The following is a 27,656-nucleotide window of genomic DNA, read 5'->3' as shown; positions in this document are numbered from 1 at the left end:
TTACATAAATGGTTTCGCTTTAAAGGTTTTTTTTCTGTAGCTTTCATCACGATTGTAAACGATATTTCTCAAGTGTTATAAAGCTGGGGAGCTTTTGAACTCGTTTGTCTCTACTGGTTCGAATTGTGTTGAAAAAATTGTGTTAGAAATCATATTTTTCGAATATTTACAAAACATAAAATACTACAGCCAATAGAAGTAGAGAAGCAGGTGATACTATGCGGGAGTAACAAGTATACAATAAAAATCCTGTTTAATATAAAACACATTTACTTTTCCCAACTTTATTTATAGAAACAGTTTACAAATGAGCTATCACAGGCTAGCGTGTGAACTACAATGTTACAATATCATTGCAAATAATAGATGATGATAGCGCTTGTTATTGTATTGGTTATCCATGATGATTACAAATCAAGAATTACTATTAACTTACAAAAAACCTAAACATACACTTAAAATCATGTTTACTTCGAAATATCGTTTAGGTTCGCACTTGATGTTATTGTTCTACAGTTCAATAATTCATTTATGAATAAATATTTTTCTTTACGTGCAATCTAAACGAGATTCCGAAGCAACATTAACACGAAACAAAATTCTATTGTGACTATTTACTAAGCAATAAGTACACTTCTCCGCGTCCCGTTTTTTTACAAAAATACATTCTATTTTTATTTAATTATTTTTAAATTCTCTTAGCTTTAAACACACTACGCTATCTAACCACAAAATAGTCACAACATATTTCGTTTTATAATGAATCAAACTTATCACTAAACGGATTTGGTAGAAAAGAATCATGACTTAAGTAACACTAATGTAGGAGATTACGAATATCGGCATATCACCGCTGTAGAGGGCGGCATCTGAAATATAAAGAAAATAATTTAAATAAAGTTAAAATACCTGACATAATGTACCTATCCATATCCAACTTAACATTGAAAAGATTTTTTATTTACGGAGATAGCAAACTACACTCGGCGTCACAAAAATCGCACCTCTTGGAAAATTGTAAGTTTAAAACATGTCCCGCCAGTAACGGATACATTACACATTATTAATATTGGTATCAATTGAAAGTACGTTTAACGACCTTTAAATTAACAACAGTTAGAATTCCTAAACACAACAGATCTCATCAGCACGTAACGTTAAAAAAATGTTGTCAAAATATTCAGAATGGGATAACATTCCTCAAGAGACTGTTGTCACATTAATTCGTCCATGAGAGAAAGCATGGAAGCAGTCATCAGGGCTAGGAGGGTAACACTAGGTTTTAAGTTGTTTATTACTGATAAAATAAAATTAAACTTTTTAATCATTTGCATTTGCTTGCTTTTTTTATTCCCTGGTAAACAAAAAACCGAATCCATTGATTTATTCTGAAATTTAAATGAATTGCCTTTCCAATGATACCTTACAGTCATATGTCTGCCATTGATTAATAGGGTTAAAATGACTATGAAGGGAACTTTTAAAGAGGTGCGATTTTTGTGACGCCGAGTGTATTTACAAAAAACATTAAGAATGGAGTATTATTTTACTTCATATTAAACACAGGCTAACTTGGACACTATACATTAGAACACTAAAGAGTTCTTTCAATGGTACAGCTATTTCGTTAAAGAGTCTTTTTTCGGTTGACGATGATGATGACAAAATTCCAGAACCTGATAAATAACTCTATCTGGAATAATAAGTATATCGTTTTTTTTTTCAAAACCAACTTGATGTTTTACTTGAATGATTATACTTACACATTTAGTTTCTCTTCTCCCGGTACATGTGCACGTAGGCAGCGTCTGAGGACGAGCAGAGCCCGATCTTCTGGCACACTCCCTTCGTACCGAACTCTTCAATCAGGTGGATCACGCTGTCACCGTAGATCTCCATCATCGAGTGACACTGTTGGAATAAATACAATAGAATATACTTTACTACACCTTTATTTTACACATACATAGGAAAAAGCATAAGAACTGAAACATCAGAAATTGACACAATATTGGTCTTATCACTGAAAAGTTTCTTCCGTGCAACCGAAAAAATATCAGGTGTTGTAGCTCTCAAAAAAGTCAAATAAATACATCCATATTATGAAGTTTCTATAATCCCCATAAGATCAAACCGTATATTTCACGAAGGGGTAGGCAAATGTGCATATGTTTATAAAGTAAGAAGAATTTTGTTAGCTTTGTTCTCCTCTATTTAATATTTTTTCTTCTTTTAGCAATTTACTGAGCAAAGCTATCGTCCTAAATATTCAGGTAAATATTGTATCAAGAATATTTAAACGATTTATGCTAAGCTTAAACCATTATCTTTATGCGGAGATCGGCAATGGTTCGATTATTGTAAAGTATATTATAAAAGAGGGGAGTAATGTAGGTCACTTGTTAATTTGCATTATAAAGCTTATCGGGAGGTATTTAGGTCGCGCACATGAAGGGTAAAGTGGATTGGCACGGTTTGATGAGCAGCTTTTAGATAAAATTGTATGGGACTTTTTAATAAGTCAATAACATTTCATATTCTATAGATGTATGGAAGAGTCGTAAAAATATGCATAATAATTTCTCTTAACCTTTCTCACATTTAATCTAGTATTTAATTTGATTCGGTATATGAAGACGATAAGAATCAAATAAGATGATTCGCCCAAAAAAAATAGTAAAAGGTGCCGACATTTACAACATTTAAACGAAACGATTACATTTAGTCTTAAAATAAATTAATTTGAATTAGAAATATTAGGAAGCTAACTCACCCGATCATTATATTTGGCGGGCAGCAGTTCGCAGGACTTCTCGATGATGTGCACAATGTTACGGTCCACTTTGTCGTTGCTCAGCACTTTGCGCACTGCCATCACTACAGCCTCACATACTGCGCAGTCCAGGATCTCCTCTGCAATTACATACATACATAATTATATATAAACAATAAAAAAAAATCTGTCTATGGGTACAAATCTGATGACTAAGTGAAAGCCTCGCTTTAGAGCATATCTTCGGATTTTATGTGCAACATATGACCTTCTATATACATACTATGATCCTTTAACAGGTTAAATCCTTCTCAATAATATTAGGTGAACAAAGCAAATGATTGAGGAAATTGAGAAGACTGTTGTAACATTTTTGCAATCTAATAACCACTCTAACGTCCGGCCCGCGCGACCGTTTATCTCTCTAACGTCCAGCCGCGCACGGCATCCGAACCGCGCGCGACTCGCAAGTTCGTCGTAACAAAAAACCTATATAGCTACTGAACCGTAATGCCTAGAATAAAGAAAATAATACCAAAAAAAAGATTGAAGAATACTGATCAATCTTAACGATTTTTTTAAATCTTTAGTTAATCTTTAAAATACAATAAAACGGGTTAAACATGAAACACAGAAAAAAAACAGAATTATTTCTACCTTTTTAGAATATACAGCACAACTATTGCATATTTTATCAATAAAATATTTTTACAACAAACTAGACTCATTACCCTTTCTTTTGATGTATATATGATTATATTCGGTTAACTCTAAGTATTGTAATTAAATCGAAAGAAAACACTACTCGTAATTTTACACATCAAAAAACCTGAGGAACACATTGACATTATTATGGAATCTTCAATGAATTTAGTATATTTCTCTTTGAAAAATGTATTATTTTGCTTATTACGAAATGTATTTCGATATTTTATATACTATTGTAATGCAAAGTATGTAAAATATGTATAAACAAAACTAAAAGTGGCCAACACCAGACCGGCCATTTTTTTCGAAACAACAATCGTTTGAAGTTAAAATTAGACTAGATTTATCAGCTAAAACTGTGATATTTATACATCATCGTAAAGCACAAATCTTCTAGTTTATTTTGATGTATAACACTTGCAAGATAAATTAAACAAAACTGTAGTATTTACGACATAATTGTTGGAACTCACAAAAACACTTCAAAAAAGAGTCAACTAACTTTAAAAATTTATATTTTGTTTGTCAAAGCATATTACAACGCCATGTCTTATTTTTTCGTCGAACAATTTATTCAGCTGTATAGATAATCAGTCAAAACTCACCAAACAAGACCGTATTTTAAACTAGAGGGAGTTAAACAGAACTCGTCACTTTGGATACTATAGTATCCATGGACGTATGACGCTCCTTTTTTTGGATACCGTGCTATCCATGGACGTTAGAGTGGTTATAAGACTAAAGATTTAAAAGTACGAAAGTAGCAATTACCTTTAGCAGCCACAATGCTGGGTCTGTCGCAAAGCTTGAGTTCCTCGCAGACCTGTTCAGGGTCGAGCTCCTGCGCCAGCAGACTGATCACCATGTCGGCGTACTTGTCCACAAACTGTTCGCACTCGCTGCGGATGTTCTTAGGCATGCGCTTGCATACGTTCTCAATTACGTGTTTTACTTCGTCCTGTGGACAATGTTACAATTTAATGAATAATAATGAAAAAATTAATGAAAAACATAATGAATAATGTTTAATGGCTATCGAATTTTTTAAGAGGCTTACATCTCATCGTCTGATGAAGACATATACTTCTGGAAAAAAATTGGTGTTTGCTATAATCCCTAGAGATTGCAGTTATATCACTGAGAGTTTATATTTAAAAGGAAATTCAATACATGATTCAAGTTGAAATTCAGTTAACCCATTACATCATAAAGTTTATTATAACACGTATTATGATTTTAATTGAATTAATATTATTTAATAAATTATTCACAATATCTAGAATTTTCTAGCGTCCGATTTATCGAACGTTATGCTTGGGTTAAGACGGGTGCCAGTTGCTTCTAACTGGTAGATTTGGAAATCATTGACGGAGGCCTATGTTCAGCAATGGACGTCCCATTATATCAGTTAAAAAAAGCGTCGCGGAAATAAATATATTCATACTTCACCAAATAAAGTACTTCTACAAACAATATGAAATAATACATACCTCATTATGTTTGTCCTTGATCTGGTCATCGATCTCCTTCAGCACAAACTCGCAGATGACGCAGACAGTCTTCTGTTTGATCGGCGGGCGGATTTCATGGCCGTTCACTGTGTTGTCGAAGATTTCGTTCGTCTCTGCAAAAGTAGCAATGTAATCGGTATTTTATACAACTTTTGTAAATTTCAAAACTTAATTACTAGGCGATCTTAACAGAGAAACCATATTGTCTTTGCTAGATTCGAATTTTCGTGAATTTGCTAAAATTGAATTAAAATTTCGAAATATAATAAAATTATTTTCATGTGATCCGAAAGCAACATTATTTTAAGCACACACATGTCATAGACATTTTAAAATAAAAGGTATTTGTAGTTAGAAGTTATAACTATATAACTACGACTACGTAAAAAGTAAATTGTAATCAATACTACAAAATTAAGACAGAATTTAAGAAAAAAAAACTCACCGATATCATGATCCTTGTGTGCACCAACGAGCATGGTGGTGGGCAGCAGGGACCTTCCTCTGAAATTATTCCTATCAGCCATCAGTTGGGGTTTCTCGTGGAACTTGTCAATGGAGCTCTGGGTGATCTTCAACGGATCCTTGATCTCATCCTTGCAGAGTTTGAGGAAGACACAGATCTCTTGCGCGTCCATATTGGCGACCAGCATCTCGATCAGTTGCGGTGCGTACGTGTCTACGAAGTCTACGCATTCCGTGCGCAACTTTGTGGACAGATGCGTGCATAGATTGTCCAGGGCGGTGCGGATGCTTTGCTGTAGTAAAAGGATGATTATTAAGATATTGTTGTTTGTTTTCTGTTCATTATCTATCTTAATATAAAGTTAGAAATGTGAATGTTGAAGCATCTAATCTGAATCGAAAACACACATGTACCTACGTATGTATAATTTTAAATATTCATTCTATCACATCAATGGATAAATGGATCTGATAGTCGTAAATATTAGTAAGATAGGCTGCTTTTATTTTGAAAATAATTACGATTCATATTGCAGACAACAGCTAATAACATAAATCAAAGCAAACTTCTAAAATTCATTCATTCAACTAATATAAATGTCTTGTTCTATTACATACACAAAATGAATGCAACATACCTCAGTACGGTTGTTCTTCAGCATAGTCTCGAGTTGTTCGACGGCGAACAGACACAGAGGACAGTTGGACTTCTCGGAGTTAATATCCACGCGACGGACCTCACCCACTTGTGGGCAGATACCTAATGCTGGGCAAATCTGGAAAAATAATAGTAATATTTAGATTGCTTCGTGGAACATAGTTAAAAGTACGAAACTTCTGACCAATACAGTTTGAAATCGCCTTGAGCAAGTGTGGTGATTAATGCTCATTCCTTTTCCTTGTGAGAAGAAGCCTTTGCTGAGCATTTATAGGCCGATGATGATGATAAGAAGTGATATTTAACTTTATGATTTTCGATATTGATATCCTCAATTCGAGGGGTTTGTCGTTCTACATGGAGGACTAAGGACTAAGGCCTTTGCTCAATAGTGGACTTCTCTCGGCTGATGATGATTATGTAGTGTAATATTGAGTATACTAACGGTAGCAGGGTCGATTCTCTGTACGAGTAGCGCTACCACGGCGGGTCCGTACTGAGTGACGAACTGCTTGCACTCGTCGTTCACTGAGTGAGGCAACTTGTCGCATGCCTTGTCTACAGCTTGGAAGATCTCGTCCTGTGGACATGCAACGATTAAATTAGATCTGTTTTAAAATTGATTTCTATTTGTTAAGCATGTAGATGTGTTAGATGATATGAAGACTATTATGGAAAGAGGAAAGAAGGTATTGTATAATTATATTTAATGCCAAACACATTGGCGCTGGAATATAATATTATATTGGTAAGTATGGATAACGTTTCTTTTAAAAAGTAACTAAAATATCAACAGTAAGGCTGTTGAAACACGTTTTAATGAGTTAGTAATTGTTACTTTTATTCAAAGTTAATAAATAAAAAAGTTAATAATTTTCAGTAAACTACGTATAAAAAATCGACTTCAACCACTTTCTTTTTCAAGTCGGGTTTCTAGGTAGGAGTAGGGTTTCTAGGTAGGCGTTAAGTGTAACATTTTCTAAAAACCGCATCAAAATCGGTTCAGTCAATCATAAGATAATCGCGCGCAAATATTCTTTTTTGAAGTCGGTTCACAAAACCGTATATTGTTTAATACAGTAGAAACTCGATTAACCGGACTAATTATTGTCGTTAGGCATTCGGATAATCGAAAATCCGGATAATCGAATTTACGAAGAAAAGCGAATTTTGTGCATACAATCGAGTTCCTACTGTATTACGATATTTTAATAGTACAGGCACCTATGAAGTACGCAGTAGTATAAGCCACGTACCTCAGTCTTGGAGTCGCTGATCTCGACCTGCAGGTAGTGCAGGAAGTACTGGCAGAAGGAGCAGGCCGCCTTGCCCTGCACCTGCGGGACCGACACGAACATGCGCTCGATGGGCAGCGGGCCCACGCTCGTACTCTCCTGCATTACACGCACGTTCGTCTGTTTGTGGACCGGGACACGGGCCACCTGCGGGGGAAAGACAATAGGGATGATGAAGGGGTATGAGAGTTAAAAGCTATTTAGTCCGTCAGTTCGGTAATGAAAAAATATTAGATATTTTATTGTCATATAAAACAATAATACTTAGATAAAACTAATCTAAGTTCAGGAGTGGGAACAAATACGTAATTTCTACGTATAATAATGCACCTAGAAGTGACGTTATTTCGAAAGTATTTGTTTCCGTAAGAAAATGAAAGATACGTGTCTAATATTTTAAAATAATCTACAAGACGGATATTAAAGTAAAAATTAGGCATCTACCCTATTATGTAAGTAAAAAAGATCCTAAGCAAAATGAACACTTAAACAACCCTTACCGGAACGGTGCTTTGTTTCTTATCCATATCATAACCTCCAAGAAGTTTGGCTTTGACAGCAATTTCTCCAGACACTAGAGGAGCGATGGGCACGTCCTGGGTTTGGTTCGCGCAAACACCAATCATGGCGCAGAGTTCATTGGCCTTAAGTTCCTCGACCAAGTATTTGTAGATGATAGGGTAGTACTGCTCAGCTAGATGCAGGCATTCGTCCTTGAAGTTACCGGTCTGTTTGCAGAGACCTGTAAAATTAGGTCAAGTTTGATGCTGGTCAACGATAGATGGCGTTGATCATATTAACCTATGATATTTAGTTTGTGACGTAGAGTAAACGAGGTACTATAGAATCAATCTCATTCATAAGATTTTCTTTGTTAAAATTAATAATATTAATTATATAATTTTATTACCAAATCTATTTCTATTCAGTAAAATTATAATGTTTTGGTTTCGATTTTTACATAATGTATTAGGCGTTTTATTTATTACCTTTCAGTACCCTGTAGAACTCAATCTCGGTGGTGTTGGCGACCATGACGTCACGCAAGTGCTTCACCAATTGCTCACACAGCTCGCACGGTACGTCACTGTCAAACAAACAAATCATACAATTATTACTACAAAATTAGGCGACATTGAATCCCAATGTTAGGTTTTGAATGAAACACGTTTTCACACATTTGTTATTATAATTACTTATTAACTTTATAATTATATTGATTATTTATAATTACTTGTGGAAATTTCTGCCGCAATTTCTGATTATGCGACCCGAAATGGCTTAAAACTAATCAAGCATAGGTTTTAGTTTACATTAGACCCGACTATGAATTAACTATGTTCCGGCACACGAAGGATTCGTGTGCCTGAACGCGGATCTATACGAGACACAATGTGTTTTCTATTGTTGTCTTATATACTGTTATACGAAAGGTTAAGCAAGCTCAAGTAAGCCGTAAGTATTATTTAAAATTAGCATATCTCAAAAAATTACCTCTAACAATTTACAAATGCCTAGTACAATTATAAAACATTCTAGAACCTTCAAAAAATATACACAGAACAATAACTTACTCAGTAGGTTTGTAGTCAGTGAACTCAGCGGGGAAAGTGAACTCATCATGTTGATGGAACTTGTACGTGCATTGTCCGCTCACGTGGCACACGCTCTGGGCAGTCAGGTCCTTCTTCAAAGCCTCTATTATGTTCTCATAGTACTTGAATACTAGCATCGAACATGAGTCCGAGAGAGATGACATCTTGCGACACATCTGTGAAGGGAAATTAAGTCTTCTATATTGGTGATTAGGTTGTTATTCGTATTGATAGGATAAGTGAGTTATAGTTTGTCAAAGGAAATTCAATTTCTATTGGCAACTAGTTATTACAGATTAACATATTAGTTTAGCATATAGAATAGAATCAGGCGTTACTTTGCGGAAATCCATGCTACACTAATAATAATACATTCGATTTTTAGTTTTAATTCAGCTTATACATACATGTGTTTTTTTTGTAACATACGGTATACAGATTCGATCTGCAGAAGTCGCCGAGTCAACACTTCCTGAGGATGCACCATGGAGGAGCGAAACATATCGAGTAGTATATTGCATGTTATGTGTGTGCTTTTATGTTGCACCTCTGCTGCATGAGCAATTAATTGCGGGCGGGTGGGCGGTGCTGCACACCGCATTTTAAAAGATAGGTACATGTATAAACTGAAATAAAACTAAAAATGTATTGTATTGTTAGTGTATTAATTTACCAGTGATTAGTTAAAATACATTACCTGCAGCAATGCAACGAGGAAATCTTCATAGCTGGTCTCATCAAATTTCTTCCTCAACACACCGACCGTACGTTGGCAGTTGTTGCATTCCACACGCAGGCTCAATTGGGTGTTCTGTAACAATTAACATTGGTTTATTAACCTTATTACTGTGATACAAGACACATTTTTCAGTGTACTTTAATAACTAAAAAATGTTTGTGAGAAACGTTCTAGGAACTACAATACTTCAAAATTTCTTTTGAATGATATGATAAGAATGAGAATGCGTGGACGAGAATTCTTTAAATAGGAAAGAGATTATATTTATTTGTTTCATATCTGTGTAAGAAGATTTATTGTCACAAACATTTCAAGGTATTCAGAGCCTTTGAATTAAAAGAAAATCGCGTGTTTTAAATTTCTATTCATCATTTCATCCTGAAATTGTGAATAAAAATACTTTTGAAACAAAATAAATAGCAATATTTACAAACATGGCGTGATGGAAGGTCGGCGCGGAATGTAATCGCGATAACTTGATAATATTGTCGTAAACAACTTACTTATGACTAATATACAAGGTCACTGCTTCGCTAAATGTACGGAATACTTAGGTAAGTATGTCCGCCATGGTAATAGAAATTCTTCATATACATATTTTTATGATAGTTGCTTAATCACCTAAATTAATAAAAGATCTTATTTGAATCGATCTAAGTTTTCGATAGAAGCCCCAAAAAAAAGTATATGCTGTGCCTATGTGCCTTTGTATTACAATTTTTTTTTTGTGTATGTTGTATGTTGTGTACATAAATAAATAAAATGTATAAAGATAAAATTCATTTGGACCGTACGTTTTACTGTATCATTTTAATACTGAATGGTCTTCCACTTTCACTTTAGGTTCCTACAGTTCCTACTCCAGGTTAGACAAAGTAATGTAAAGATTAATTCAAATCAAATTCTATAGACAAGAAAATGGTAATGCTATCATCAAAATGTACTATATGTATCTAAACACTTCCCTTTGTAATAGACATGTTTACATTCTACACATATATACTAAAATGTAGATAATCTCAATAATGACGCATTTAGTTTCATCATTGTCACATAACCGGGTCAATATAATGTGCGTATCTTCTATTTAAAACCACAAAGAACAAAGCAAGAGACATGTGTTACTTTGTTCTTACTTTTACATACATACATAAACTTTATGCCTTTATCCCACAAGTAACAACAGAACTACATAGCGTCAATTATTATCTTCTTTCCTTATATACTATTTACTTTCCATCATATTCATGGATCTACTCATACAAGTAAGCCGGTTAAGAATCACCTCTGATTAATTTACGTCAAAAATAATAATAAATCAATCAATGTAAATAAAAACCTATTACCGAATGTACATACGTACGTGATACGATAAAGAACAGCTGTATCTAATCAGCTAATTATATTATTGTTTGTTATGGCTCGTGTTTGTAATTGTTTTAACAAGGCTTCATAATAAAGAAAGCTGTGAAAAATCTACTGGAAATAAGGAAATATCAGTCGTACGGAATAAACCACACAAATGGGTTAATATAATTTCTTTGAAGGCATCTGCAGAGGTGTTCAAATAACGTATAAGCTTTAAAATTCCATCAATAATGTTATGAGTCCCATATAATAGAAACATTCTTTCAATTAGAATCCGTGCTACTACTGAGGAGTTTCGAAAACCGAAAACTCAAGCAATGCTTGGCCAAAGAAATTATCAGACCCTTCTATCTCGCCAGTTATACGTCATACCTACTCGACCAAAGAAATCATTTGAAAGATAATGAGGATATGATATAGTTACTTACAAATTCTTCAAGCATTTCATCGATCCTAGCGCTGTTGCAGAGACCGGCGACCGAGCAGACTTGTTGTGGGTTCATCTGAGAAGCCAGGGTCTCTACCAGCTCGGGAACAAAGTCATCAGCCAACCTCATACACTCAGAGGCCACTACTTTAATAGGGATCAGCTTGCATGACCCTTCGAAGACTTCCTTCAACTCTTCCTGTAATTAAAAATATTTTGATATAAGTTTATTGAGGTCAAAATGTTATAGAAATAATAGATTCTATCTCTGTTTAAACGAATTTCAACTGTAATATTGAGTGCAGTTGTAGTAAGTTGATTATTGAATAATTTCACAAAAAAGGATGTGTGACACAAAAGTGACAGAAAAGTTAATTATTAGACAGACAGTACTGTGTTCACTATAATATTCTTATTGTATTACCCACAGGTTATTAAAGCGTTTACTACAATATAACTAGCTAATACATATAAATACCAAAATAACTCTATAACAAAAATACTCTATAGCTTTCTGTATCAAGAACATGATTAAGAAACATAATAGAACTATGGCTAAGAACCAGAATATAAGCACATCTTTTCTAAAAGATGGTATCATTACTATCAAATAATGTAGATTTTATTTACTATGGAATGTCCGGATTTAAGATAACACAGATTATAATTACTTTCATACAAAACAAAGATTCATAATTAGAACGATTAGCCACAGATTATCTACGATGCAGACATAATGGCGACTTGGCCACAGATAAATAAATAACAGCCCACGCTAGGTGATAATACTCTAAACAGGATATACGCAGAACAAACTTACGATAAATGCAGAGACCATAACCTGAAACGATATGCATGATTATATTTTTTATATTTTGTATATACTAGCTACTGTCGCGGTTTCGTGGGATATTATGTATATAAGTATTTTCAAAGACGAGTCAGATTAAACGTGAATAAATCTGTATATCTAAATAAAAATGAATTACTCATTATGAACTACATGGTATACCTACACTTATCTCCCAAACGACTACACCGAATTGGATTTTGTTATATTCGTAGCATGGTTTATATGGAAACTAATCGCTATTAGCCACTAACAACAATTAATTACAACTATGCTATGGTGTTTTCACATGTCCACTCTTTGGAAGAATATTTATAAAAAAAGGTGGATTTGCTAGCCACATAAGAGCAGATGATAGACCAGTAGAAAAACGGTCGCCGAAGCAAAAACCGGCATGGAAAGATTATTGATCCCAATTTTCACTAAGAAATAAGAAAATTCAATTATATTTAACGCGACATTTTTACTCAAGCTACGTATTCAATGACTTATCATTTGTTGTCAGTTTGCCCAGATGTGGAATAAAATGTTTTTAAACAATACAGTAGCGTCATTGTTGACTTTATAATAAGTATGTATCGAGTTCGGTACAAATGGTTGAATTCAGGTCATTCTTATCACGGTAGCAAAAATAATGAAAACACATTAAGTATTGGCTGTTTCATTTACAATTATAATTAAACAATGTTTTATTCAATATTTCAGTGATTCTCTTGTTAATTACGTTTCAGAGAGTTACCATTATTCACCAATTTATGTTATTTATACGCCATACTGTAACTAATGCCAGTTATTATTAATTTCAAGTTTTGTAGTATCTACTAAAGTCATCTAGGAAACAGAAAACCCCAAATACACTACAATAGTCTAATCTTTCGAACTACGAAACCAACCGAAAGATACATGCAGAAACACAAAAAGGAATTAACGAAGGGCCCAAATACAACAATATAATTTGCACCAACAATGCCGTAGTCATTCGTCGACCATTATAAACCCAGCACAATAGTCCGGTATTTATAAAAACAATGTAACGTACTCCACTATCGGACAATGACTTACTCATGCCAAGGTGTAAGTTCAACCTTTGTTTGTATTAAGATAAACCAGTCACGTGACCGTTGACGAAAAAATGCCCTACATACGATAAGAACATTTTAGATTCAAATATTCATTATTAAGACTACAAAAATCTGTTGAAAGCAAATTCTCTGCTAACACCAGTCATGCCCCCCATGGCGTTTAATGTGTTAAGCTATTTCTCTATTAAAATTGTTATTGAAATTTCGTCACGGTTATTAATTAGATAGTATAATTAATTAGTTATTATAAAGAAATTAATTATTGTATAAAATCTTCAAGTTTTATATAAGAATCTTCACAGTTAATAAATTGTGTCAGTAAATAATTATAATCTGATGAAATTCGTTGTCATCTTTCACATTGTTAGGTCGTTAAATTGGTTACGTAGACGTCTTATAGGTTGAGAAGATTTCTGATTCAATACAATTTATTGTAACACGTCTTCAGCAGATTATATGAAACAGTTAGTTGATTATTTTCAAACAATTAAAGGCAGTCAAGTGACACATTTCCTTTACCAAAATCGTTAAATGAACCTAAATCAATATTGTCGTTTCACTATTGAGCAATGTTTTGTTAAATCATATTATATGGCCCTTTTTGTTAGGATGGAAATTCTTCTCCCGCCTTGGCTGAGGCGAAAGGCTGTCCGATTCTTAGTGACTAAAATACCACATAGTACTAGAGAGACTATAGAGACTAAAGACTAGACCCCTAATGAGTAAATACATGCTTCCTACTCACACAGAGATACACCTTAAGTTAAGCTTTCCCTACTACAAGCCAACCCATACACACTTATGTAGCTAACATCATTAGAATTACAAACCTGTGTCTCGTTACTCTGCAACTGGTCTCTGGCCTGCTGCACCATGTCGGTACAGATCTTGCAGATGCTGTCTGTGTCCTCGGCGTGGTTTATGTTTGGCCATACTTTGGACACACAGTGGTGGGTCGCTTTGCATTCCCGACCGGTGCTGGGGAAGAAAACATGTATTTGATTATGGTAAAAGTTTTTACTGACTAATGGCGTCCCTATTATCCCTTTTCTTAGGATTTTCGGTTTGTTAATGGATCCTATGCATCATGTATTTCATCATTCATTTTTTTTTTTATAATTGCTAAAGAAAGAAAGAGTAACGTCATACATCCTTGATTTTAATATTCTATTGATACAGATGGCAAGTCCTTATAATTTAATCTACGCCTAATCGCAGTTTCAGTTGAATAACAATTTTATAACCTTGTATTAAAACGTTTGGGTTTAAAAACGAATTATTTATGTCATATCCCACTAATTATTGTGGTTTAGACTGGTGGTGGTACGCTTGTTACTGGCAATTTTATAAAAATATCTTACCGATCCGGGATTAAAAACAGACACTCTTTGCTCAATAGTTGACTAACTAGGCAGTCTTGGTCAAAGAAGCATTCTTTGTATTCTTATGTCAATTAATCATAATCAATGAACTCTGCCAAGCGTGCTGTTTTTAGAGATAATATGCAAAACACAAATTCCTTTCCCTGATAAGAAAAATATACAACTGTATTCTTTTGTTTCAATAACAATAGAATATAATAAGTATTAAGACAAGCTGTAATCGTCTTGAACATTTCCTAATACGCAAATATCATTAGTACATTAAAACATTATTAGAAAAAAACACAAGGAGATGTCCTTAATCAAAAATCTAACATTTCAGACATAATCTTATCGAAAACAAATCAGGTGTTTTATTTCTAATCTTTTTCAATCTGAATCACCAAACAGCCTAAATTACTGTATTATAATGTCCTTCCAATTGAGATTTCAATCTATACCTAAGGTACAATAAGAGTACAATTTTCATTTAACGTACCGCAACTCGATTTATAGCGATTTCAACGAAAACTTGTTGAAATTCATTCGCTACGTATTATTCGCTTCTAATGCACTAATGTAACTAGACAACGAACCGCTTGCACAACGGTGTTATATAAAAAATACAGTTTTACAATCGATTGTAGCCGAGAATCGAATTGAATCGATAGTAAGTAATAAACGAATTGTTGTTGTTGCAAGCTAGTGGTCTGCGTACGACTGCGGTTAGCTATGGCTTTAATACTTATGCAATGTAACTGGTACTGTAGGTACTATTGTTCTTATGAATTGGTATTATTGTTTGTAGATAGGTATCGGTTACATTTTCTATCTAGAAGTTTCCACTCGTATGGGCCTATATTTTCATGTAATGACATCTGACAACCTGGCTTTAATTTCCTGAATTAATCATACTCAGATACATATATTTTTAGCCCCATTGTTATACCTTGTTATTATTAGATATGTATAAAACCCCAATTGTAAATATGTAATATGTATTAATAGATATCTCTTTAATATAAATGTATTGTTATAAATACAATGTAACATACTATTTTTGACTGTACAAAACAACAAGTAACACTGACTATAATTGTCAGAGGCAAATTTATTTTTGTTCTAAAAATTAGAAGTATAGTAGCTAACTAAATATTAAATATCATCATGCTTGCCTTTCCTTGGGGTAGATCGTAGAAATTAAGATATTAGAGAGTTAAAGAACACTATTTTGGCATACTTCTTTCACTTAATTCTAACAAAATATTTCAGCATTTTCTTTGCGCATGCCCATCCGTTGAAAGTGATTCTATAATACCTATATAATGTGCTATTTCTTATTTGTCTAATATTACTTTGATTTAATAGCAAAGAAAATTGTAGTTTTTCGTTTAAAAAAAATGCTTACACCTTTATAATAAGGTATCTACTGTCAAATTGTACTATTCTTCTCTTTGTATCGCCATAATTGACGGATGCAATCATAGCACTTTGCTATCAAAAACATAATTACGGCGATTCGAGCCGGCGATAGTACCGCATTAAGACATGATTAAACAATTCGTGTAACGGATTCTACCGTTTACAACGAAACAATGACTAATCTGTGAATTGTATACGCACATTTAGATTTAAGTATATGTTATTATCAAAGACAAGTGCACATTATGGCACGTAATGCCACTGTACACCCACTTTTCACCATTTATGTTATAAGTCCCATGTGATAGGGGGCGAGCCTATAGTAATAGCCTAGCCTATTCTGTAACGTTCAATTCGAAAGATATGGGTGAATTCGATCGTGGTCCGCCACGTCATTGGTTGTGAGAATAATTTCGACCAAAGATAGGGGGGAATGCGATCGAGCTCACTGCGATTGTTTTGATTTGACAATTACAGAATATACTACCAGCTGTTACCAGTACCTTAGTTACCTCAGTACCAGTAAATTAGCTAATTTACGCCTTCGCTATCGAGTATTGACAAAAACTATAACTGGTAAAACTAAAAAAAAATTGCTCAGCTTAGGTATAGGTATCACTTTCATCCTAACCATTTCCAAACACAAAAATAAAACGTCCAATACAATCACTCCGGTACGACGTGAAATAAAAACAAACAAACAAACACGGATAGAACGGAAACTCACAATGCCAATAGTAAATAAACGTGTGACTAGCCTTTAATCGCACTTTAGAACCGTATAGCAGCGTGATATTATAATCCAAATATTAATCACTGGTTTTATCATGATTTATGATTAAATTGCGTTTTTTTAGGGGGGGGGGGGGAATCATCCAATGCCTTCTCCCGCCTTGGGCGAGGCGAGAGGGAGTCTTAGACTCTTACTGACTAAAAACCACGCCGTTTCTACTCCTGCTTTTCGAGCCGGAGCCCCGGTAAACCCGCTAGGTAGTCCGCTGCTCCGGATTAAATTGAGTTTAGCTTTCATTTTTAACCGACTTCCCAAAAAGGAAGAGGTTCTCAATTCGGCCGGTATGATTTTTTTGTATACTTATTTTTTATAATAGACAAAGCAAATTTTAAATACACCGACAATATGCAAATAAATACATCTACTAGGTATAATAAACAGTGATTCATAAGAAAACTTCCATAAACAACAAACCTACACAGTCTATTCTATGGTACATTAATTAAAACTGTTTCACACATTTAATTGAAGTACAAGGTCGTGGAATCAAAATATTATTGTTTTATCCTTATTTTGAACTAGACATAATATATTATATATTAATTGTTGTTCTCCTTATGTAATGTTAATTAATTTGCAATATATTAATACAACACTTATATGTAATAAATAAATACAATTAAATTCCCAACCAATCATATATAAGTCAATATATGATAAATATAGCTTGTTTATTGCTATGTATTTACCTAAAGTTGCTGCACCAGTATGACGGTCCCCATGTGCACTGGGAACTGCCCAAAAGATGTTCTGAAACAATAAATGCATATTAGTCTAGACTTTTTATAGATCCTAAACTAGAAATATAAAAGAGAGATTTTCGATTTTAAAATTAATAGGTAATGGATTTGAAAATAATTTAGAGCTAAGAATGACTGACTGATGATATCGAAGTCGTGGTGGCCCGGAGGTTTAAGACACCCGTTTCTTATAAGAATAGTTTAAGTAGTATCATTAAATCTGTCTCTGAGTGCGGCAGTTAGACCTATATCAACCTATACAACTACAAACATATTTATAATTTATTTATAGATGAAAAACACCTATAAATAAAATAACATAAGTGTGCAACAACAGGAACATTTCATGCCCCTGAGAATATGAAAGTCATGTCATATGTTGGCAGTTGGCACATGCATTCAAACTGAAACGTAAACAACAAAAACAGAAAGTTATAAACATGCCTACATGAAACTATATAACCCAGTCCTTAGCAATAGTTTTCGGAACAAAATCGGTTTGTTAGGTCAGATACTCAGTGATGTGCTATCTGCTATGATAGGGGTTGTGGAGTCGGTTTATTAAGAGGGTTCGATGACCTTTATAAGTGGTGATGAAGCCGAGCCCTACGAGAACTTTTACCTTTATAAAACATAAAGGTAAAAATTCCAGAATCTTTCCAAAAGGTAGCTACAGTTTTCTCCTCGTCATTAAAAATGCCAGGATAGATAACAACATAATTAGACAGTAATGCATATCTATATGCATTTTACCACACATGCTACATTCATATGAATGAAAGGTATGTTGTAAACGCACGTTTTCAAAACGCGTGCTTAGCGCTTGCTATTTGAACTTAGACCAAAGCTATAAAAAAAATCTGTACTTTATTATTGACGAAATTTCAATGCCATTGCCAAGAAAATCAGTCATAAACTTGAGATTGCTAATTAGTCGGCATTCATCGCGATTCAATCAACAGGTTTATTGCTTTTCCACAATTTTAATCACTACATCGTTTTTGAAGTAAAGAAAAATAGAAGCATTTTTTAATCCATTCAATAATGGTATTCTAGTTTTTATGATACTAAAAATGATTTGATAACTTTCGTGAGACATGCTAAATTAATTATTATGTAATCGGCTTACTCACGTAACTGTTTGACGAGCAACTCGACTAGTTTCAAGCCATGCTAGAGGCCATATTCATGAGCAGCATAAACTGATAAAATTGCCTACTTTACACACACATTTGTTGGTGCACATTTTATAGGTAAACCAGATAACTTGTGTCGTGTTAATGCAGGTGCGTGCCTTTTAAAATACTTATTTGTAAAAGGTACAAATTTGATACTGTTTCTAAGTAAACACTGACTCTTAGACATCTTCTTGGTCATTTTATTTACTAGAATAAAGGTGACTAGACTTATCAAACGCTATGTAGTCATAATACCAAATCATAGTATAGGTAAAGAGAAACGTGTGCATTGTCTTAAATGTTTCATTTATTAACTTATTTTAATTAAATATTTAAATAATGCAGACAAAACGATCATCTGGTTTTACTGAACGTCTTTTTAAATGGTTATTATTCATTATATTATCATTGTGTCTTGTCATAAAATATTCTAGCTATGATAACAATCTTACGTAGAATTTCATACATAGAATGTGAATGATTAGACATGAATTAACTACCAGTTTCAATGAAAATGTTTCAGTACAGAATTTTCAGTGAATCGAGAAGAACAATAGCATTGTGCTACATCAGTGAGAGAAACAAGCGCCAAGTTGACATTCTTTCATATTGACAGCAGAAACAAAACATTCACGTGAATCAAATACAAGAAATTGTACAAAGTGTTGCTTTATCATAATGATATATCATAATGTATTCTCTTTAATCTAGTGTAATAGGTGAACTAGGACCATGAAACAAATACAAAGAAGAGATGTCATAACTGGATTTACCTTTAACATAATGCGTGACACATTACGAGGAGCGCGAGACGTTACAAACCAAGTCCCTCTCTATTTTCCATCCAGCAGTCTCATTATACAAAAATGTTGCCAGTTGGCCACATTTTTATGTGCCACTTTCTGAGCGCTTATAATCTATCTACACCTTTTTACTTATAATATTGTTTGTTTAATACAGTTTGACATAAATGTTTTTCTTTTCCAGTAACATACATTTCTCGTCATTGAAATGTTATAGTATAGGCTTTTAATGAATCACTTACCCTTGTTTTTAATCACTTTAGGCACAGCTGGCTTCTTTTTCTGTGAAATAAAGGATACAATTAAAACAAGTCTAGGTACAATCACATGAAGCAAAGACAATATGAATCTTATGATCCTAACCTTAATGTTTGATTTCATTTAAATATCACGTGAGTCATTTTAAAGTTCAAAGGTATCATCCTAAGCCAATAAAACATTACTAAGCTTCTATAAGCATTCAAGTTTATGACAAAATCTAGTGTCCAATGTATTATATTACTAATAACAAATGAGTCATAAGACAGAATGTAGGTAACATTGAGTTAGTGCAAACATCGACTGAAGTAGTAACACAAACACATAACATTGCTTATTTCCTTAACTGTCTGTTGATAGGCACTTGTGTACTATCGTATATCCTACATTCTATAAACATGGTAATGTGTAGTTTTTTCTGTGCATCAATTATATGGCTCTCAAAGAAGGCACGCGTTTTGTTTACTGGGGTAATCTGGTGATGAGTAAGTAAGAGGTACTGTATTGTAACTCGAAAAGGCTTAATGCTAATCATCATCAATAGGTAGGACAACAATTAATATTTTTAATAACACATTTTCGGTGTTTTATTTTAATATTATTATAAGAATTTATGTAATCTAAATAATAGGAGATCATACTATACTAGCAGTAAGTGAAAACCTATAAATTAAAAACACATTCACGCATAAAAGTATAATTGCATTGAGGCGGTAACAAACAAGCGAACTACGAAATATTGCGTTTTAGAAATACCTTTCGTAATGCTATTTTCACCTCTGGATATACATATCTACAACTAGCTAGATCCATCAGTTGTACTAAAGCGTTACTGTGCCAAAATATTTCTGTCAAAAACACTATTTTTTATTAATTTCGTCGAGAGTTGCAGTCAGTCAATCAGTCCGTTAAAGACTATCGTTACCATTTGTAACAACAAATAAGAAGACCTAAACTAGTTAAAGAATGCTTAATATGATGATGATCCAGTTATGTATGATAGATTTTAACGCAGATGAGACCTACATCGTGCAAGTAAGCACGCGAAATAACACGGATCTCAATTCTGCAAGGGCCTAAAGTGCAACTGAAGAACAGTAAATAGTCCATAAGGCATGATCGCCTAGCTTCCGGGGAAGATTTTTTTCTTAATTTAAGCAACATCACATCTTGTTTTTCAATAGCTGCAAATAAGGCGTTGGCTACTTACGTCCATGCTCAAGATATTTTCGACTTTCTTGTTGTTGCACATGCCGATGAGCCTGCACATGGTCTCGGGCGAGGTCTCCGACTGCAGCACATGGTTGATGTACTGTTGCAAGTAAGCCGTATTGTCCTTGCAGATCTTCGAGACCGCTGGGTACGGCAAGTCCTTGCATTCTGATGCCACGCGGGAGGCCAAGTAGTCCTGGTTGAAAAAGAGTTTATGTAATGTAGGTAGAGACATTTTTAATATTGGAATATGAAATGGCTATTACCTATTGAAGAGATCTTTTAACACATCCGTAATTATATTTGGATAATAGGTCTAATGGTACCTACATTTAAGAAATAAGTCACAGTAGGCAAGTCCCCTAATCTTAGGAAGTTGGGACATATTTGTGAATGAGATAACTTAGATAAATCCCTTATCACAGCTTGGTATGTGGGCTGATATTAAGTTTCTCCACTCCTGCTCAGTGTACGATAAATTTATTCTTAACAATGAATAGACCAAAAATTCCGGTAGAGGAAATATGAATAATGTCGCAATGTGGATCTACTGTATGGCTAATTCAGCTTAAATTAACAATTCAATAGGTAGATATCCGAGTGATACCATTCAGAATCAATAATCGTAAGGTAATGTCAATTACGAATACTCATATAGATATTATAATCCAATTACACTTTAGATCCGATAAGACGGCAGTTTGATATAACCAGAGAGTCAGCTACAGGAGACTAAAGGTGCACATGCCCGAATCGTACGCATTCCATATGACGTCATCAGTACGCATCGCATGTAGGCTCTGCCGTTAATGCGGTTCGTACGATGCGAATCAGTGGACGCAGTTGTATGAGTTTCTATAGAAAACAAACTAAAATCCTTTGTGTGCGGTGCGTGCGATGCTTATGATGCGGGCCTAAGGACGCTTACCATAACAAAAAATCTCAGTCTCGAAATTAAAACCGTATTCTGTTAATACAAACCTCATTAATAAGTTCCCTGACATCCTTCAGCTGTCTGAAGAGTCGGACGAACTTGTTGGCCACGTCATTGTGTGATATGGTCTCCGACTGTTTCTCCCACACTGTGGATGTACAGTGACCCACGGCCCCGCACTCAGCGCCGCGCCTGCCAGTCAAAGTCATTATGTGACTCATGTGGGGAAGGAAGTGTAGGGTACACTAGAGTATTGGGAATGTTATAAACAGTGTGTGTGACCTCGCTCGATACTTAATTAGGTACTTATTCTTAGCATTAACGCGTATCCTCATTAGCTCCCTAAGTCTCCATATTCCATGAATTTGAGCACAGAACAGATTTATCTGAATGAATCTGAGTAGATGTGAGAGTGCGTCTTTCTTTCTCAACGCTATTGAATGTATTCATTGTGTGACTTTTCTCTGAGCATAGTTAGAAGGCTGGCAGGAAAAGTGGGATTTGTAATGCCATTTTGACGTAATTAAGTTACAAACACGCATACTTCTACGCATTCTGTACTAAGAGTAATGGTAAGGTTGAGTAGAAAACTGAAATAGTAGGCACTTGAGTAAGTAGGTATCTATTATTCACCAAGCAAAAATGTTATGAGTTTGTGACTAAATCGTCTTTCTCGTGAAATGTTGAAATAGACATTTTATAATGATATTTTTGATGGACAGGAAAATAAGTGACAACAAAAAATATTATTGGTAAAAATCGCGACAAATGGTAATGACGACCTCGTGTAGTTATAACTGGTACGGTAACCTTAGTACGAGTTTGCTTTACGTTTAAAGCAATCGAGACGAGAACGCGTTCGGCACTCTAATTGGCCGACTAGAATAAAACCAACCAATCAAATCCGAACCCGCTCTCAGGTACAGTCCAAACATATCACGCAAATTATTCAACAGCTGTCAAGAACAACTTGAAAAATAATTCTCCGCTGAGTATAATGATGTTTGAAATATCAGTTTCATTCATTTAATGAGCTGTGTGGAAGTTTATTTCCCCTCCGTACACACGACTGTGACTAACCGGACGCGGACGTAGGCAATCGATTGTCAATACTGTATGCTCTTTAAATTATTATGACTCTTCCACTACGCAAGTGCAGAATCCTCCATATTACTTTAATAAATCATATTGTTTGTATATTACAACAATGTAAAGAGAGTCAGGTCAATAATTTATATAGTTTTATCGTTAGTTAGATAAATAAATAATTAGTCTGTTAAGTAGACTAGATACTAAAGAAATTAATTAATGATTTACATATGTATTCTAGAATGGAAATGAGACAAAGAAAGGGCTATAATCAACAGATTAAAGCCCAATTATCTACTTAATATTTATTGTAAAGAAGTTTGTTCAGTTTGTAGTTAGTTAGAGGGGTAATTGAAATCATTATTCTGCGTAAAGTATTCTCAACAAATGTATCAATATTGTATTGATTTACATTTGTTGAGACACCAGTTGTATGTATGTATTCAATACAATATATACGATTATAAATAACAAAAAAATTGTAAATAAAAATTTGGCAACTTCTACGAAAATGTTAAGGTTGATAAACTAAGGCCAGACTCAAGCTCGGTTCATAAGAATAAACATAATTGTTTTTGTTAAGTTCCCATATTGTGTTCTAATATATATGTAATATATGTATTATCATCGAAACTTACTTGAGACTCTGACACCATACCGTCGGGCCTTTAGCACACTCCTTTGGTACTTGTCGCGCAAACGACAAATCTGCGAACAAAAGACAAAGATGAATCAAAGTGACACAAGTTAGCTTATCTCCATTTAATGGCAAAATAATAAAAATAACAGCAAAACAAGTCAGACGGGGTCAATGCTGTTTATCACTGTAATTCAACACAATTAGTAGCTTGTGGCGTGAACACTGAAATTGATAATGGAATAAACCAACGGTAGGACGTACTGGTGTACTGTTTCTCCGTACCCTTTGAGTGACATATGAGCATTGTTTTTGTGGATGGTGGTGATAGTAGGGTCAATCTCTAGATATTATGGAATAAATCAATGTAACTGGTTGGTTGCTCTTTTGTGGTGGCCTTACATATTAGATTTGCACGACGGTTTTGCCCCGACATTTAAAACTGTGCAGGCAGACTTATATTGTACTAACTGTACAGATTTCCCATTAGAAAAATATATTTTTGACGATAAAATCAAAAGATAATTAAGTACTTTGATAATATTACAATTTATGTTGCACAAAGGAATAGTAAAACTCAGCATAAGTAGAAATTATTTTGCCAGTTACATGTCGACAATATTGTATTGCTTACAATGTTACAGCAAGTTTTAAGTAAAAAAAGACATTTATAATAAAATAAACAGACATTACAATACACAATTGTTGATATTGTAAGTAGGAATGAAATATTATTAAGATACAAAACAATTTTTCTGATTTACTATGGTACTTGGTTTCTATATAAAAAACAGTATAAATTTTAAATTAACTACTCCTTTGATGATTTTCCTTTGTATTGCTAATGTTTATTCAAGGATAATAAAGAGAATATGCTTTTTTATTCTTAAATAGATATAGGTACCATAATCTCCTAAACCAGATATTTTCTGTAGTATTTTCTTCTCTAATAACAAGCCTATTTATTTAGCATAATGCTCATTATCATTAAACTACCTACCTTATAAGTTATAACTAACTTCTAGATGTCTAAATAACAGCAAAAAATAATTTATGTCTAGTTAACGACTGTAAAATATTAATTCTTTCGAGAATGCTCTACAGGCATAAAAAAAACAACATTATTAGATAAGTTTAGAACAATAGCAACTACAATAAAGTACATAAAAACTATGCAGCCAGTAGCTAGACCATTCCAGCAATGATCCAACGCTAATTAATAAGCCTGCATTCGTAATAGCACGATGAAATCACTATCCAACACGAAAATAACAATAATTAACCATTGCGGGTACTTGCGACCCAACAAAAGTATTAGAAGTATAATTTATTGTATTCTATCTAGTTCTGTTTTGTAAGTTAAGTAAGTAAACTACGAAAATATTACAAGGACGTAAATAATTACAAGATTAAACGTGAATCTAAGTACATATTGTTATTACTCACCTGTACAACAAAAGAGTGCAATTAGACAAAACACAAGGGTGTTTGTCATTTTTAAAGTTTTCGTTTTATCTCCTGCGGTCCAGGTTGGTTCTCTCCCTACAAAATACTAAACAAATACTGTATAATTTCACTTTGTTTGGAAGTTATTGCGTATCGATTGATAAACAATTGTCAAGTCACTCAGGCGACCAACATCCGACGTCTGACTGGCAATTTGGCTCCTGTCAAACGTATAGTGATGGGCGATGGCAGCAACGTCAACGTTAACAACGTTAATTACGTTTGTAAATTGATAGTGGTAACGGATATAATGTAACAAATTAATTTAAATATTAATCATCAAATAAGTGTATAAATTACGAAGTAGCTATTTATAATTATATAGTGTACGAGAAGCGAGCAAAGAAATTAAATTGCACATTGTCTATGATGGTGTCTAGTAGTAGGTATCCTATCTTTGCCACATTTAAAGCAAAATTTATTACTTGTCCGTTTTTACAAAACATTGATTGCCTTATATTTTGAGATGCTTTGCTATAAAAATGTTAAATGAAAAGATTATATTAGATACTTAATAAAATTATAATATTGCGTTTGTATAGCATTTTGTCATTGCACATAAACAGCGAATATTGATCCCTTCGTAATCGTAATCATTCACAATTAATTACCACTAACAACTTTGAATCAGAACAATAACCATATTTAAACAATACCAAACTTTGGTATTATTTAAATATAGTTATATTGGTAACCATAACGGTTTGATCAAAGCCATCCCTAGACTAAAATTTAGTAATAACGCCATCTTACGGTACACAATAAAATGATTAAGACAGTAAGTACATTAAAACTACTTGTTAAAAGATGGCGTTGTAATCGCTTTCACTAAGTTATAGCTATTGGATAACAGATGGCAGTACCAATATTATAGAAAATGTTACTTTACAAGCTTGAAAAGTTGGTACTTAAACAATTTTATTGCTATGAATATTTTTACTTATGTAATTTTTTAAAAAAAGCATCATACTGCTCCTAATTAAAAGTAATTTACGGAAGAATTTTTAAGCGCCAAATTCAAATTAACTCGATACTTTACAGTTCACAGTACAGTTACAGTAAGTTTTAAATGTAAACTTAATTATTACGTTCCTATTACATTACCACTTAACGTTTTAGTTTAGGTATGTATTCTAATGAAGGACTTCCATTGCGTTCATTCAAGAAAAAGATTACTGAAGTAGAAACTACTTAAATGGGTTATTACTTATAATATTCTCTTAACCTAACCAATTAGTTTTAATTTTCGTAAACTTTTTATTACGTGTACTTATGCGGTATGTAACACCGTTTTTGCGCCGACCCGAGAATCGAATCTAACACCTGCGCAGCCGCCGCCGGCGAACGAGTCTAACGGGTACTTACTTTATAGTATGTATTAAGTATATTAGATAATAATACTTTTACCTGGCCACAGCTGAGCAAGCATCTTCTCACACGAAGAAGAAATAAGCATTAGTCATAGTGTTTGCTTATAATCTAACATTAGGTATAAGTCCAGGTTTCGTTACGATATTTTTGCAGTGATCAGATTGTAACTTAGAAAATAGGTATAACACGCAAAAAGCCACATTCATACCTACTTGCCATGTTTCGAACTCGGAAGAACGATAAATATCGAATCATATCGTCACGCCTTTTATTCCCGAAGTGGTAGGCAGAGGCACACATCAGGTACGGTACGCAATGTGCAATATAATCCACTTTTCACCATTTGTGTTACATGATCCATGTAATAAGCGGTGAGCCTATTGCCATGAACACAATCCCAGACTCTGTGGTGCTAATGAGAAATTTTCGAAAAAACCGAAATCTTTGTATTTCTTTGCCCGACCCAGGAATCAAACCCAAGATCCCTTACCCAGAAGTCGCTCTTACGATCACTCGACCAACGAGAAAGTCAATCAAACGAATTCACCAACCTAAACTGTTCGGTGCAAAACTCGAGAACCAATTCAGCAATTCGTTGTACCTACAAAGTAGGCATGTAATTTTCATCCGACAAAGTGGTAAGAAGTTTCGTAAACAGATGTTAATCGAGTTAACTACTAGGTAGGTTATAAGTAACATACAATACACACACACACAACTTCACGCCTTTTATCCCCGAAGGGGTAGGCAGAGGTGCACATTACGGCACGTAATGCCGCTATACAATGTACACCCACTTTTCACCATTTTGTGTAAAAGTCCCATGTAATAGGGGGTGAGCCTATTGCCATATCCTGGACACAATTCCAGACTCCGTGCTA

The 27,656-nt window shown here is 33.9% G+C and overlaps 1 protein-coding gene across 1 annotated transcript; it reads right to left on the bottom strand.

Moving 5' to 3' along the window:
- Window positions 1-252: 252 nt before the first annotated feature.
- On the bottom strand, window positions 253-25,573 carry LOC118265213 (uncharacterized). The gene is made up of 21 exons (XM_050705892.1): window positions 25,345-25,573; window positions 23,900-23,969; window positions 22,220-22,364; window positions 21,237-21,434; window positions 20,011-20,050; window positions 17,737-17,797; window positions 14,302-14,449; window positions 11,541-11,738; window positions 9,703-9,816; window positions 8,985-9,181; window positions 8,400-8,497; window positions 7,911-8,152; window positions 7,372-7,557; window positions 6,561-6,695; window positions 6,096-6,233; window positions 5,438-5,750; window positions 4,972-5,105; window positions 4,253-4,439; window positions 2,774-2,913; window positions 1,764-1,911; window positions 253-869 (listed from the first exon to the last, which is right to left on the bottom strand). The coding sequence occupies exons 1-20, from the start codon at window positions 25,391-25,393 to the stop codon at window positions 1,768-1,770; spliced, it is 2,937 nt and encodes a 978-aa protein (XP_050561849.1). The 5' UTR covers window positions 25,394-25,573; the 3' UTR covers window positions 253-869; window positions 1,764-1,767.
- Between the last annotated feature and the right edge of the window lie 2,083 nt (window positions 25,574-27,656).

This window comes from Spodoptera frugiperda, chromosome 28 (assembly GCF_023101765.2).
Source record: "Spodoptera frugiperda isolate SF20-4 chromosome 28, AGI-APGP_CSIRO_Sfru_2.0, whole genome shotgun sequence".
In the NCBI taxonomy this organism is placed as follows: Eukaryota; Metazoa; Arthropoda; class Insecta; order Lepidoptera; family Noctuidae; genus Spodoptera; species Spodoptera frugiperda.
Note: the sequence above shows the minus strand (reverse complement) of the source record. Positions and strands in the feature narration are given on the sequence as shown.